Source organism: Mustela lutreola, chromosome X (genome assembly GCF_030435805.1).
Source record: "Mustela lutreola isolate mMusLut2 chromosome X, mMusLut2.pri, whole genome shotgun sequence".
Lineage (NCBI taxonomy): Eukaryota > Metazoa > Chordata > Mammalia > Carnivora > Mustelidae > Mustela > Mustela lutreola.
The window spans coordinates 35337587-35351700 of record NC_081308.1 but is presented as its reverse complement, the minus strand read 5'-3'; the positions used below and the strand labels follow the sequence as shown (position 1 = coordinate 35351700).

Sequence of the window (14114 nt, the reverse complement as noted above, 5' to 3'; positions counted from 1 at the left end):
ACAGCAGTCGGTGGCGCTCGGACCTGATCCCGGAGCCACGTGACAAGGCCTCTCCCTGGCTGGGGCACCACAACTCATTAGCTTGCAGCCGTCCACTCGAGTCTGGCTAGTGAGGGCCTGCTAAAAGAGCAGCAGCTTCATGCGGTATCCTGGATACGAGGGCTTGGGGCAGGTGGCCTGGGAGCCCGGAGGATTGTGGGCTTTCTGGCAGGTTGGGCTCCCGAACGGAGAAACGCATCTGTAGGCATGCCTTCTTTCTTCCGCCTCCTGTTTCGGAGGGGAGCTGCTGTGGTGTGACCTGAAGCCACAGGACACTGATGGCCAGCTCTGCCAGCATGCCACATGAGGTTCACGGGGTGAGCATGTAGAACATTCTAGTTAGCTCCCAAGTAAGTGGTCGCTTTAGATGGGGCCTGGAAAGACCCCGAAAGGTTTGTAGATCCCAGTTTACATCTGCGGGTGGCTGGAATGACCCCTGTTTGGGGTTTAACAGAGGAGTTACTTCAAAGTTGTCACAGGGAGGCCTGCTCCGGCCCCATCCAGCTCCCCCTTGGCAAGTAGACTGTGTGTAGGCCAGCCTCACGCAGCCCAGCTCTGGGAGCCTGACAGCTCTCTGCTGGGCATGACTTGTAGGAGAGCAGGGCCGTGTGTTTTCTGGTGGCAGACGCTGTTCTGTGTGTTTGAAAACTTTCTTAATCAAGGTAATAAAACATTGAATAAATTACTGCTCTGCTTACCAGGAGCTGTTCGTATTAATATTTTAACACACCAAAGAAGTCAGATTAATAACAGTGATTCTAACGCAACCCGTTGACACAGAATACCTTCTGAGATGGCGGGGGGAGGGGCGGACTTGTTTTGTTTAGTTCTCAAGACGAGTAGGTTGCAGCGTGGGACTTTTCGGATCCCTGTCTTTATTAACTTAAGTAGCTATGCAAATATCCCATATCGATTCTGCTCCCAGTGGGGCAGCGCAAGGTGAAGGAGAGATTGGGGTTATCTGAAGTGGTGTCCTGTCCTTTCTCGATGTTCAGCGGCGGTACAGAGAGAGCCTCACTCTTGGACCCTGCTTACCCTGCAAGCAGGAGCATGGGAGGACTTGGCTAACCTAACCCAATGCCCCTCCTTCTCAGTGTGAAGGAATGTTCTCTGGCTAATTTAATCTCTGTGCGTCGGTCATCCATATTTTTTACCTTTTTCTCTCCACTACCACCTACTGAATGCACCCACGGACTCCGTCACATGTGTTCTTGCCACCTTCACCAGCAGGGCCCCCGCTGGCCCGAACTGCTCTTGGGCTCAGGGACCCAGGGACACGCGCGTGCACCTCTGAGAGTAGGCACTGCCAGGCTCTGGAGAGGTCGCCCTTGTAGGCACAGAGGTCTGATGGCGTCCCCGTCTCCTCCCCCCCCCCCCCCCCCACCATAGGAGGTGGTCTTGTACTGTCTGGAGAACAAGATCTGTGATGTGAACCATCGAGACAACGCAGGCTACTGTGCCCTGCACGAGGCTTGTGCACGGGGATGGCTCAACATCGTCCGACACCTTCTGGAATATGGCGCGGACGTCAACTGCAGCGCCCAAGACGGAACCAGGTGAGTGGCATTGGTTCTTGGGGCATGGGGTAAACTCCAGAAGGGAAGGTGGAGAGTGATAACCTAAGCACATCAATGTTGGAGTCTTCCAGAACAGAATCAAGCAGACCTTTGTGGCAAACGAAATGGAACTCTAAAAATTACTAAGGGCTGCCCTGGACTGAAAGTCCTAAAGACGTTAGAGCTTTTGTGATAACTGAGGTTGTCACCTTTTTAACAGTGTATGAAATACGTGTGAATAGGTAGTCTCAGGAACACATACAGATGGAGGGCCAGCGGCCACTGGCTCCGTAGGACCTGCTATGTCCACTAGCATCTTTCCCAGTTGCATGTGGGATGCAGCTGGGAGACAGGGCCTAGGGCTTTCCTGACAGGGGTAAAATTAGCAAAACTGCAAGGTATTTGGTGTCTCGTGGTTTCCAAACAGGATTTCCCCCCAAGATGGGACTGCGGGCAGCGTTCTGACCCCAGTGGACAGGGGCCAGAAGACTCTGAGATCTCACTGCCCCTGCCCTGCCCGGGACTCTGCTTCTGGGCCAGAGGCAGGCTCATTCATCTCTGAGCTGCTGGCATGCCGTCTTCTGGAGAGGCCCCACTTTGTACCTAGTTTTCATTTTTTTAAAAAGGAGTAGGATTTACCCTTTATTACTTCTATTATTATTATTATTATTATTGTAGAAAAGTTGCTTAGCTTTTTGGCTTCCATGATGGTGTGAGTCCTTCACCCCACCCCGCCCCCACCCTAAATTCTTTTTTCCCAGTCTGTGTCATTACTTCACGTTCATTGAAAATAGTTTCATTTTAGCTTGAGTTCCCCCTTGGGCCCTGGATTAAAATAGATTTGCATTTGGGAATTAGGTTTGAAATTGGCCCTTCCACCTGCCTCAGAAAGGGTTATGTGTAGAAATAGCAGAGTAAGTCCTTGCTTGACCTTGGGCCACTCCGGAATGGCAGCGGCACAGCTCCTTGGTGATGAGGGTGCCTGGGAGGCTTGACGCACACATGTCCCGTGGCGAGCACAGATTTAATCCTACTACGCGTCTCTCCTAGACCACTCCATGATGCCGTTGAGAATGATCACTTGGAAATTGTCCGCTTGCTCCTCTCCTATGGTGCTGACCCCACTTTGGCTACGTACTCAGGTAGAACCATCATGAAAATGACCCACAGCGAACTTATGGAAAAGTTTTTAACAGGTACGACAAAGTTCAGGAGATGGTCTTAGTAGTCCAGCTGTTTTCTACAGTTTCTTCACACACTTATGTCCGGGGACTGCCCCTTCCTCACTGGGCCCACTCTCCTTCACTTTAAGGGACACTTGCTGGGGAAAGTTAGTCTGTCTGAGAACGGATACGTAATTCAGAGGACAGATACGTACGGTCTTTGCCTACGAGGGCTGAGAAAATTCTTCACTTACCCATCTAGCCTTTTGGGTGGGCCAGGGGCAGGGAGGGTGGTCCGTCTGTCTGGAAAGCAGGTGGACGGGTACGTAGGTCTGGGCGCACGTAGCTGAGAACAGGGATTTGGAAGCGTTGCCCAAGAGGGAGCACTGTGGGATAGATAGGAAGCGCCGTGCCAGCTCTCACCGGGAAATGCCCCCTACCTTGGCCAGCGTTTCATTCCCCTACAGCGGGTTTTATCTTGTTTTTCTCTTTCCAGATTATTTAAATGACCTACAGGGTCGCAGTGACGAAGACTCCAATGGCTCTTGGGAATTCTATGGCAGCTCTGTGTGTGGTGAGCAGTTGTCCTTTTCCGTTCAGTGGCAAGTGAATGAGTTACAGAACTTTCTGGTGTGGGTGAGGGCTGGCGGGCAGCGGGTGCTGTAAGCAGGACTGAGTTGGGCAAGTTTTTCAGAGTCCTCTTTTGACAACAGCCAACCTCTCGCGGCTGCTTGCTGACATCTTTCTGTCTCGTCTGCCCTCCCTTAGAACCAGATGATGAGAGTGGCTATGATGTTTTAGCGAACCCCCCAGGACCGGAGGACCAGGATGATGATGATGAGGCCTACAGCGATGTGTTTGAATTTGAGTTTTCGGAAAGCCCCCTCTTACCGTGTTACAACATCCAAGTGTCCGTCGCTCAGGGGTGAGCATGGCTGTCTGTCACGTGCTTGAGAACTAACTGGGCTGCTCGGGGAGGGGTAAGGGGGCAGGGGTTAGAAACCCCTTTCAGCAGGTGAGGGTGGGTGGGTGAATGAATGCCGTGAACCCCACATAATGCAGTAGATCTTTCTAGAAAAGGTCGGTGGGGGTGGGGGAGTATAGCATGGTCTAACTGCCCTTATCAGGAGACCCTCCCCCCCGCCAGGACATTGAATTCAGTGATTGGAATTTCATGGAAGAGTTGGGGCAACTCGGATCCTTAAGTCACTAAACTTGGAAAGGGGTCCTCTTCATGAGCCCCCCCATAATATGCCACTGTTGTGACCTTCCAAGACACTTGCAGTCTGTTGGCCTCTGCTGATATACCCCCCTCTTATGTAAGATCGAAAAGAACATTCTGTGGTACCTGGGATCTTAACTGTCCTTGGACGTGGTTAGACCAAGCCTTGCCCTGATGGTTGGGCCCTGGGGCCGCAGATGACCAGTCCCTTGGGGGTGTGTACGCGACAGGGGACTCTTTGGCTGCGTGTTGACACAGGTGCTTAATGAGTAACCTCCTCCTCAGATTCCAAAGTCGTAAACACGCATGCTGCTACAGTGACATGTTACTCGTGATAGAAGTCCTAAAGCCTGGCAGGGTAGCTGGGAGGAATGTCACACCTTCCTTCTCAGAAGAGACACTCCCAGGAGTCCCAAGGGGTGGGGGTGGAGGCGCAGGCGCCGGGAAGGGAAGGCCAGCGGGCCAGCCTTCTGTGTCGTGTTGATAATGCTTCCCTTCGGGAGGGTCAGAGCAGAGGACAGGAGAGACCCGAGGGGTGTCTGTGGGCGGTGTTTGGGCTAGGATACAGAAGGCTTCCCACGGTGACCAGAGTGAGGTGCTTGCCCTGGAGAGGGGTCACCTGAGACCTGTGCTCAGAGTTGTGTGAGCAGGTGTGTTTGCCTGTCAGCCTCTGGCCGCCCCAGGACTCCCCGAGATGAGGCTCCTTTCAAGGTGCTGTCCCTGCTGCTGTCTAAGTCCGGCCGGTCCTCTTTCAATGGTCGCTTCACAATCCAGACACATCGCACCTCCTCACCAGCTTTTCTGGGGGTGATGAGACCCTGGGACGGGGTCCCGGCAGGGTCCCCACAGGAGTGGCCAGCCCATTCGCGTGGGGGTTGTAGCTCCAGGCACCTTCAGCTTGGCCCAGAAACTCGAGCCACTCTCCTGTCTCATCTGCAGGCCTCGAAACTGGCTGCTGCTCTCGGACGTGCTCAAGAAGCTGAAAATGTCCTCCCGCATCTTCCGCTGCAATTTCCCCAACGTGGAAGTTGTCACTATCGCCGAAGCCGAATTTTACCGGCAGGTGTCGGCCAGTCTCCTGTTCTCCTGCTCCAAAGACCTGGAGGCCTTTAACCCCGAGAGCAAGGAGCTCTTAGACCTGGTGGAGTTCACCAGTGAGCTGCAGACTCTGCTGGGCTCGTCCATGGAGTGGCTGCACCCGAGCGATGGGGCGTCAGATGACTACTGGTGAGCTGGCTGGGCCCGCCGTGTACAGTGTGTCATAGTGTTAATCTCTGTGCATATGTGTCATAATACGACTATTTCTGTAAAGAAAGGACACTATTACATAGGAAAATATCTCTTCTTTATATAAGAGAAACGACTCCACAGTCAGAAGGACTTAGCAACATGTTCTGTTTCTGTCTCTGTTTTGGTTTTCTCTTGTTTTCTTGTTTGTTTATTTCTCCTTTTTAAACCTCTCCATCGGTTTGTATGAAGTTGTTACAATGTCTATTTACTTTTCAAATGCACACCTGCTTCTGGGATATGTTCATTTCTACTTGGAACATTAGTTTTCTTTTCATTTCTTTTTTAAGGAAATCAAAAATATGAGGAAAAGGAGCTGCACACTTGGACTCAGTGTCCCACAAAGCTCCCGTGACCGCGACCACCATGGTTTCACGTGTGGCCACAACCCCGTGGTTGGTTTGGGGGCGTGAATTGGGTGAAGGCACTTGGCAATTGTTGTAACTTTTATGTTATGTTTACAGAGTACCTGCTCAGGCCAGGGAAATGCTATTGGATGTAATCCAGTAGCGTGTAATATAAATTCAGACCATAGCCACACACAACAACTAATTGTATGAAACTTTTATATCCTAATTTAAAAGCTGTGAAATTAGTTTTCACGCATCAAACCGGATTGTTTATATGTTTAAACATTTTATGCTCTTATTTAAAGAAGACTTTGAGCTATTTTTTTCTGTACCCTGTAAAATATTGAGAACTAACATAATATGTTGAGGTTGCTTGAAAATGTACATAAAACTAAAATTTTCTGAATTGTGTGTTTATGTTTGAAATCTGTGTTTTAACTTTGTAAGTAAATTCTCTGCCTTTGTATTTATATTTTACAAAAATTTTCTTAAAAGGCAATAAACCTGTTGAGGAAAGGAGAAAACGGAAGCACCTCGTGTCCCATGTTTCCCTGCAACATTACTGTTGTCACAGATGCTTTTTAAGCAACAATGATGGTCAGGGCCCCACAGTGAACTTCAGAGGAATCTGTAGTGCCCAGAAACCAAAGCAGATGGAAGATTTCAGGGGAGTTTACTCAGAACCAAGTTTTGAGGCCTATTCTAAGTACATTTGGATGTCTCTTGGATCCTTCTCCCAGCTTTTTCTCTTGATGCCCCGGTACTCCCTTACATTGTCTTTGGTGGCCGTGACGGCGAACTATAGTAATTCCATCGTGGCCAGCCCTTCGTCTTTAAGGAGCGATCCTTCCAGAAACAGGGGGGGTTGCGTCCCTTCTCCCTCTAGACCTCATGTCTTTTTGTTACCTTTTGCAGTCCAGACCTATAGTTTTGACCACCCTGACACTCAGCCGCCCTTCCTTTTCCAGCAGTAACCGTGCTGGGTTCTCTCGGTTGGCGCTCAGTTTCTGTCCCATGTCCTTTTACATCCTTCCTTCATTGCAGAGGCTGGAAATCTGAGAGCTGCTAGGCTCCCTTGCAGCTAGGATCTCAGCGTCCCTTTGGTTTGGAAGGCAGAGGGAGGGAGAGGCATCCTCCTGCTCTAGTAGCTGCCAACAAGCCTGGAGAGCTCATCGAGACACACTGGCTGGCTGGCGTGACTAGACCAGCCTTCCAACATCGAGTCTTCAAAAGCAGTTGGGGTCGTGGTGGCCGCTTGCCAGTGCCCGGATGACAACCCTGGTGGATTGTAGTGGAACCCAGGGGTCCCTCCCAAAGATTTTATAAGCATGTGCTTCCTTGTATCAAATCCACTGGTGCTCAGAATGTCCTGAGTGCTTTCTGGGCCTACCTGGAACGCTGAGAACGCGAAAGTAGAGCAGACAGACAGGGGTGCTGGGGTCTGGGAGGAGGCCGCAGGGATGATGTGGTGGAGTGGGGTCTCGAAGCGCACAAAGGGTGGTGTCAGCAGGCCTCAGTAGGCGGGAACAGCGAGGCAGAGCTGGGAAGGGGGACTTCTAGCACCGTCGGATAGCCTGGCGTATGGAGTGAGAGAGCCTCTTGTTGGGGAAGGCTTGGAGTACCTGTAACGTTTGGGATGGGTCCTGAAGACAAAAGGCAGCCAACAAGTGGTTTTGATCTATTAATGCTTCCAGGAGCGCCTGGATGGTTTGGTCCGTTAAGTGTCTGCCTTCAGCTTACGCTGATCCTGGGGTCCTGATATCGAGCCCTGCATCATGTTCTCTGCTCAGCAGGGAGCTTGCTTCTTTCTCTGCCTCTCCTCCTGCTCTTGATCGTGCGCATGCGCATTCTCTCTCTCTCTCAAATGAATGAAATAAATCATTAACGCTTCCATTTAAAAAGAAATCCACTTTTATTATTAAGAAAACAATCCATGCCTTTGACTAACTGAATTTTTTTTTTAAAGTATCCACCCCCCCAAATAAAGTTCTTTGAGCAGTAAAAAACGGAGGGAGATGGGGCACCTGGGTGGCTCAGTGGGTTAAAGCCTCTGCCTTCGGCTCACGTCATGATCCCCGGGTCCTGGGATCGAGCCCTGCATCGGGCTCTCTGCTCAGCGGGGAGCCTGCTTCTCCGTCTCTCTCTGCCTGCCTCTCTGCCTACTTGTGATCTCTGTGAAATAAATAAATAAAATCTTAATTAAAAAACAAAAAGAAAGAAAGAAACGGAGGGAGGGAGGAAGGAAAGGAGGAAACCACACATTTCAAAAATTCAGGCTCCTGTCCTCCCTCCCAGCCACCTTTTCTGCCCATCTCCCACTCAGTTACCACAAACAACCCGATAATCATTTGCCGAGTTACTGTGTTCTAGGAAGTCACTTCCAGCATCAGGTGAGAGTGGCAAAAAGGTAAAAACAAATAGCAAGACCTGTCACCCAGGCCCTCGGAAATAATTTAAGCACAAGAGGACCAGTGAACCCAAACAAAAGGAAAGAAAAGCGCCAAGGCATTCACCTCTATAATAGTTTGGGTTAAACTAACTACAAAGGTAGTTTTATATTTGGGCTGGAGGCAAAGGAGGGCTCAAGGCCAGCTGAGGTTCCATCCCAGATGAGAGGCATTTTTAGTAATCAGGCCAAGAAAACAGGTGGGAGCCCCAGGTTTAAGGGATGGATGGGGGAGTAGTGCACTTGGTTCAGGAAACACTGGAGGCGGTGGTTCCCGTGGCTGGAGGAGCGTTAGCCTAAAGAACGTGGATTGAACTGCCAGCATGTGTGGAAACATGGATGAAGGAGGGCCAAAGCGTTGACCGTGGGTACAGAGGACATAGCACAGTCTAGAAGCTCCCCTGTGGTAATGGAGAGGACACCGGTGTAGACAGTGAAGATGCAGGCTAAGACATGTAGACCCCCGTGGCTGCGGTGAGACCACAGGGAGAGTGAGTCATTCACTGCTCACCCCGGACAGAGGGCAGCGGTATGGTTCCTTCTGCTTCTGAAGGTGTCCTGTCCTCCCTCTCCCAGGTAGACTGGCTGTGACCGCTACCTGAGCAGCCTCCCTCGACCAAGAAATGTGGGAGTCATTGTCCATGTGTTGGGTCCCCAAGGCCCTAGTGACGGAGCCACCACCCCAGCCCTGCCCTCCCCTGCCTGGCTTTTAGGTGGGAGACGAGGAAGTGATGTCGAGCCAGGCCACTGTTAATTTTGAATTGTTCTACTACTCCACCCAAATCTCCCCTTCATATACTTCCCACCTGTGTGAACTTTGAGTTTGTTCTCTGTTGGCAAATTGTCCTAATAGTTGTTATAGTAGGGGACCAGAGACATCTGAGTCTCCATCAGCAGGGTTTTCTGGGGAGATTGTTCAATGAAAAGACAAGGGGAAGAAAAGTATGCGTGGTTTCCTGCTATTCAAGTTGGGAATGGGGAGTTAACCCTAGACACCTATCTGTTTTTTAAAAATGAAACACCTTTGAAAAAATGCTTACGTCTGGGGAAAATAGAGCTGGCCACAAGTGAAAGAGGATGGAAGCTAAGCATCTCTGAATTTCCTCATTGTATAGAGTTTCTGTAGTTTTCAACTGTAAGCAATGCCTGCAAATAAAAAAGCAAAAGGAAGCAAACCTAACTTGGACCCCAGTTGATAGCACAACCACACAGGAAAAGAATGATTTCAAGTGACTTTAGAACACAATCAATTGATTATATAATCCTTTGTGGATTTACCTTGAGGACAGAAAAGGGCAAAAAAAAAAATTTCAAATTTGTTTTCAGTAATCCTATCCTTGGTGGTGGCATCCGCATTGTTATTCTGAGCTGGTCCTGTTTGTGTTGTGAGATAAAGCGGAAAAGTATCTGTTGTTGTTGGGAGCTGAGATTTTCAGCAAGGGAGAAAGGAGATGCAAATGTACCATTGGTGAGGTTGAATACAAATTACACAGTCCTGAAGCTGAATTAGAAGTAGTATCACTATGAAGTCGTGATGAATTTTATCTTAAAAAAATATATCGGGGCACCCAGCTGGCTTAGTTGGCAGAGCATGTGCCTCTCAATCTCAGGGTCGCAAGTTTGAGCCCCACGTTGGGTGCGGGGGTTACTTAAAAATAAAATGTTTAAGAAATACATTTTGTATCAAAAATATATATTGAAGCTCTGTCTACTGAAAAGGCCCAGAAACAATGACCTTTAGAAATGGGCACCACTGTGTCTCAGTCTGTGGTTTCTAAATACCTTATCCCACTACAAAGAATTGAGCTCCCTTCGAGCAATGGTTGACTGCAGTTTGAGGAGGGAGACAGTTGGAGGGGAGTATGGGTGTGCACAATAAGCTGGTGGGGCTTTATCAGGAAGACAGCAGCCAACTTGGAGAAGCCCCCAATAGGATAAATATGGGTTGCTTTGAGCATCAGTGGGGATAGCTGCAATGAATATAAATAAGCATGAATATGTTCCCATTTTGAGTTCATAAAGGTAGGCAAAACCAAACTCCTTGACACTCCACACCCAACCCTGTTGGGGAAAACCTCATCAGTTGAAAACTGGCAAACAAAGGGAAAGAACTGAGCATTTTCCCTGCCTTTCCTAAACGAAAGAAATGTTTTGTTCTATGACAGTGTCCCAGCCAGGATCTGAAGAAATTACAGAACGTTACCAGTTTACGACCCTTCATGAAACAGTGGATCTGGGCAGTGATTGTTTATGAATGCCAAAATTACCAAAAAGAAAGGAAAATACAAAAAGGAACAACCAGTCATTGTGAGCCTCCCGAAGGGAAAACATTTCACCTCATCTGAAGTTGTCTTGCCAAAAATTTGAACCTGAAGACTGATCAAGGCTCTAGAGCAGTGGTCCCCAATAGAAATATAATGTGAGGGGGGCCTGGGTGGCTCAGTTGGTTGGGTGTGTTTGTCTTAGGCTCAGGTCATGATCCCAGAGTCCTGGGATCGAGCTCCATGTGGGGGCTTTCTGCTCAGCGGGGAGCCTGCTTCTCCCTCTCCCTCTGCCTGCAGCTCCCCCAGCTTGTGCTCTCTCTTTCTCTCTCAAATCTTAAAAAATAATAATAAACCATTAAAAAAGAAACTCAATGTATATTTTGTGCGCGCACAAACACACACACACACACACACACACCACTTTACAATTTCGACTGGCCACATTTCAAGTGTTTGATAGCCCATTTGGCTAGTGGCTACCATATTGGACAATGTGAGTCTAGATCAAATCACAATTTACAGGAAATACAGGGGCAGAAGAACATGGTAGGATGCTATGGGCATGAATTCAGCACAAGTCAGACTGAGGCTCTACAAGATTCAGGATTCCGTTTCCTCAAAGTGTAAAGAGGAAACATGGAGGGGAACCTGCAGCTAATAGACTTAAGAGAAACACTAAGAGTTGTAGAATATGGATCTCAGAGTCTTATTTGAACAGACAAACTAAAAAAACATTTGTGAATACCAGGGGTGCCTGGCTGGCTCAGTTGATAGAGCACACAACTCTCATCTCAGGGGGTCCTGAGTTCAAGTCCCAGGATGGGCATTGAGTTAGCTTAAAAATAAATTGGGGTGCCAGGGTGGCTCAATCGATGAAGCATCTGCCTTTGGCTCAGGTCATAGCCCCACATTGGACTCCCTACTTAGCAGGGAGTCTGCTTCTCCCTCTGTCCCTCACCCCACTCTTGTGCTCTCTCGCTCTCCTCCTCTCTCTCAAATAAAATCGTTAAAATTAAATAGAATTTTAGGGGCGCCTGGGTGGCTCAGTGGGTTAAAGCCTCTGCCTTCAGCTCGGGTCGTGATCCTAGGGTCCTGGGATCAAGCCCCGCGTCGGGCTCTCTGCTCAGCAGGGAGCCTGCTTCCTCCTCTCTCTCTGCCTCCTCTCTCTCTGCCTCCTCTCTCTCTGCCTCTCTGCCTACCTGTGATCTCTGTCTGTCAAATAAATAAATAAAATCTTTAAAAAAATAAATAAATAAATAGAATTTTAAAGAGATACATTTGTGAAAACCAGGGAAATAAAAACACTGAACATTTTTGGTGGAGTCCTTATCTTTTAGTAATAGATGTTAAAATATTTATGAGTGAAATAAGATATCTGGGATTTGCATCAAAATCATCCAGGAGGAGGGGTAAGGAAGAGGTATAGACAAAACAAGCCTGATCATCAGTTGGTAATTGTTGAAGCTGGTGAACTTTTGAATTGTTGAATTTGGTTATATTTGAAATTTTGAATTGTTTGAGTTGTTGAATTTTAGTTATATTTGAAATTTTCTACAATAAAAAAATTTTTTTATGGGGCACCTCGCTGGTTCCATTGGTAGACCATGCAACTCTTGACGTGGAACCTGCTTTAAAAAAAAAGTTAAGGGCGCCTGGGTGGCTCAGTGGGTTAAGCCGCTGCCTTCGGCTCAGGTCATGATCTCAGGGTCCTGGGATCGAGTCCCGCATCGGGCTCTCTGCTCAGCAGGGAGCCTGCTTCCCTCTCTCTCTCTGCCTGCCTCTCCATCTACTTGTGATTTCTCTCTGTCAAATAAATAAATAAAATCTTTAAAAATAAATAAATAAATAAATAAATAAATAAATAAAAAGTTAAAAAAAATCTTTTAAATGAACATCAGTACCTATCTTTCAGAGTTGTCAGGATTAAATGAGATAATATGTAGAGCTCCACGCACAATGCCCAATAGATAGTAGGCACTAGATAAATGTTTAGGTTCCTCCTTTTGTTTTATTTAATTTTTAATAAAGATTTTATTTATTTATTTGACAGACAGAGATCACAAGTACGCAGAGAGGCAGGCAGAGAGAAGGGGGATTAGCAGGCTCCCTGCTGAGCAGAGAGCCTGACCAGGGCTCAATCCCAGGACCCTGAGATCATGACCTGAGGCAAAGGCAGAGGCTTAACCCACTGAGCCACCCAGGCGCCCTTAGTTCCCTTCTTTTAAAAAAGCTGGACACTTGGGGTGCCTGGTTGTCTCAGCCACTGGAGCATGTGACTTGGGGTTGTAAACTTGAGCCCCACGTTGGGTGTGGAGATTACTTAAAAATAAAAAAATCTTGGGGCTCCTGGATAGCTCAGTTGGTTAAGCGTTTGCTTTCAGCTCAGGGTCATGATCCCAGGAGTCCCAGGATTGAGCCCTGCGTCGGGCTCCCTGCCCAGCAGGGAGTCTGCTTCTCCCTCTGCCTCTGCCTGCTCATGTTGCCTTCTCTCTCTCTCAAATAAATAAAAAGTTTTTTAGGAAGTCTTAAAACTGGGGCATCTGAGTGGCTCAGTGGGTTAAGCCTCTGCCTTCAGCTCAAGTCATGGTCTCAGGGTCCTGGGATTGAGCCCCAAATCAGGCTCTCTGCTCAGCAGGGAGCCTGCTTACCCCTCTCTCTCTGCCTGCCTCTCTGCCTACTTGTGATCTTTGTCAAATAAAGATAAAAGAAAATTACTGCAAAGTTACCTTGAACTCTATTTAGCAGGTTTCCTGTAGTGATATTTGTATTGTCATTCTGAATGTATTTTGTGTGCATTGTAGGACAAAGCAAAGACATCGGTGATGTTGGAAACCATTGTGTGAGAAGAGAATTACGAACATAGAATGGAGGAAAGAGAAAGTACCTTGTGATGTTGGATTTGAATTGTCAACTCAAGATTTAAATAAAACAAATATGATGTGGATTTTTAAGTTCTGTCTACTAAAAAGTCCGAAAAAACATTGACGCTCCAGTAACAATGAGCACATCTAGTAGCAAGTTCTTGGTTTCTAAATACCATTCTCCATCAAAAACCAGGAACTGCTTGAAGAAATGGCTGCCCCCGAGTCTGTAGCAAGGAGCCTACAAAGTGAGCCTTGCCTGTGGAGGGGGACACTGACACGTGTGTTGAGTCCAGACACGGCATTATCTCCATAGTATTCTTTTCAACAATGTGTAACCTGAATCCTATTATGAGGAGATGGATAAATTCAGAATGTGGGACAGTCTGCAAGACAACTAGCCTAGCCTTCCTTTATTTTTTTTTAAATTATTTTTAAAGATTTTATTTATTTATTTGACGGACAGAGATCACAAGTAGGCGGAGAGGCAGGCAGAGAGAGAGAAGGGGGAAGCCAGCTCCCTGCTGAGCAGAGAGCCCGATGCAGGGCTCCATCCCAGGACCCTGAGATCATGACCTGAGCCGAAGGCAGAGGCTTTAACCCACTGAGCCACCCAGGCGCCCACCTTCCTTTATTTTTATTTTTTAATCCATGTCATGTAAAACAAACGCACAAGGGAATGTTCTGGATTAGAGAAGATGAAGAGACAAGGCAATCAAATGCAACACATGAAATTTGCTAGAATTCTAGGACAGAGAAAAAAGTCGCTATAAAATTCTTTGAGGGGGCACTTGGGTGGCTCATTCAGTTAAAGTCTGACTCTTGGTTTCAGCTCAGGTCATGACCTTGGGGTCATGAGATCAGGGAGAGAAGACTTGGCAGAGTCTGCTTAGAATCCTCTCTCCCTCTGCCCCTTGCACTCTCCC

At 48.0% G+C, this 14114-nt stretch overlaps 1 protein-coding gene across 14 annotated transcripts in view; it reads left to right on the top strand.

Moving 5' to 3' along the window:
- The window catches only part of BCOR (BCL6 corepressor), a 122311-nt gene extending 109025 nt beyond the window's left edge, over positions 1-13286 (top strand). For 6 of the 14 annotated variants that reach the window (XM_059156583.1, XM_059156580.1, XM_059156579.1 and 3 more), the window contains exons 11-16: positions 1429-1595; positions 2646-2791; positions 3255-3332; positions 3527-3683; positions 4920-5207; positions 13129-13286. In XM_059156583.1, the coding sequence (XP_059012566.1) occupies positions 1429-1595; positions 2646-2791; positions 3255-3332; positions 3527-3683; positions 4920-5207; positions 13129-13150 (858 nt within the window). In that variant the 3' untranslated portion in view covers positions 13151-13286. Of the gene's footprint in view, positions 1-1428; positions 1596-2645; positions 2792-3254; positions 3333-3526; positions 3684-4919; positions 6147-10228; positions 11326-13128 lie in introns of those variants that run through there. The other 8 variants (XM_059156593.1, XM_059156590.1, XM_059156592.1 and 5 more) reach the window with 4 other exon arrangements.
- Positions 13287-14114: the final 828 nt, after the last annotated feature.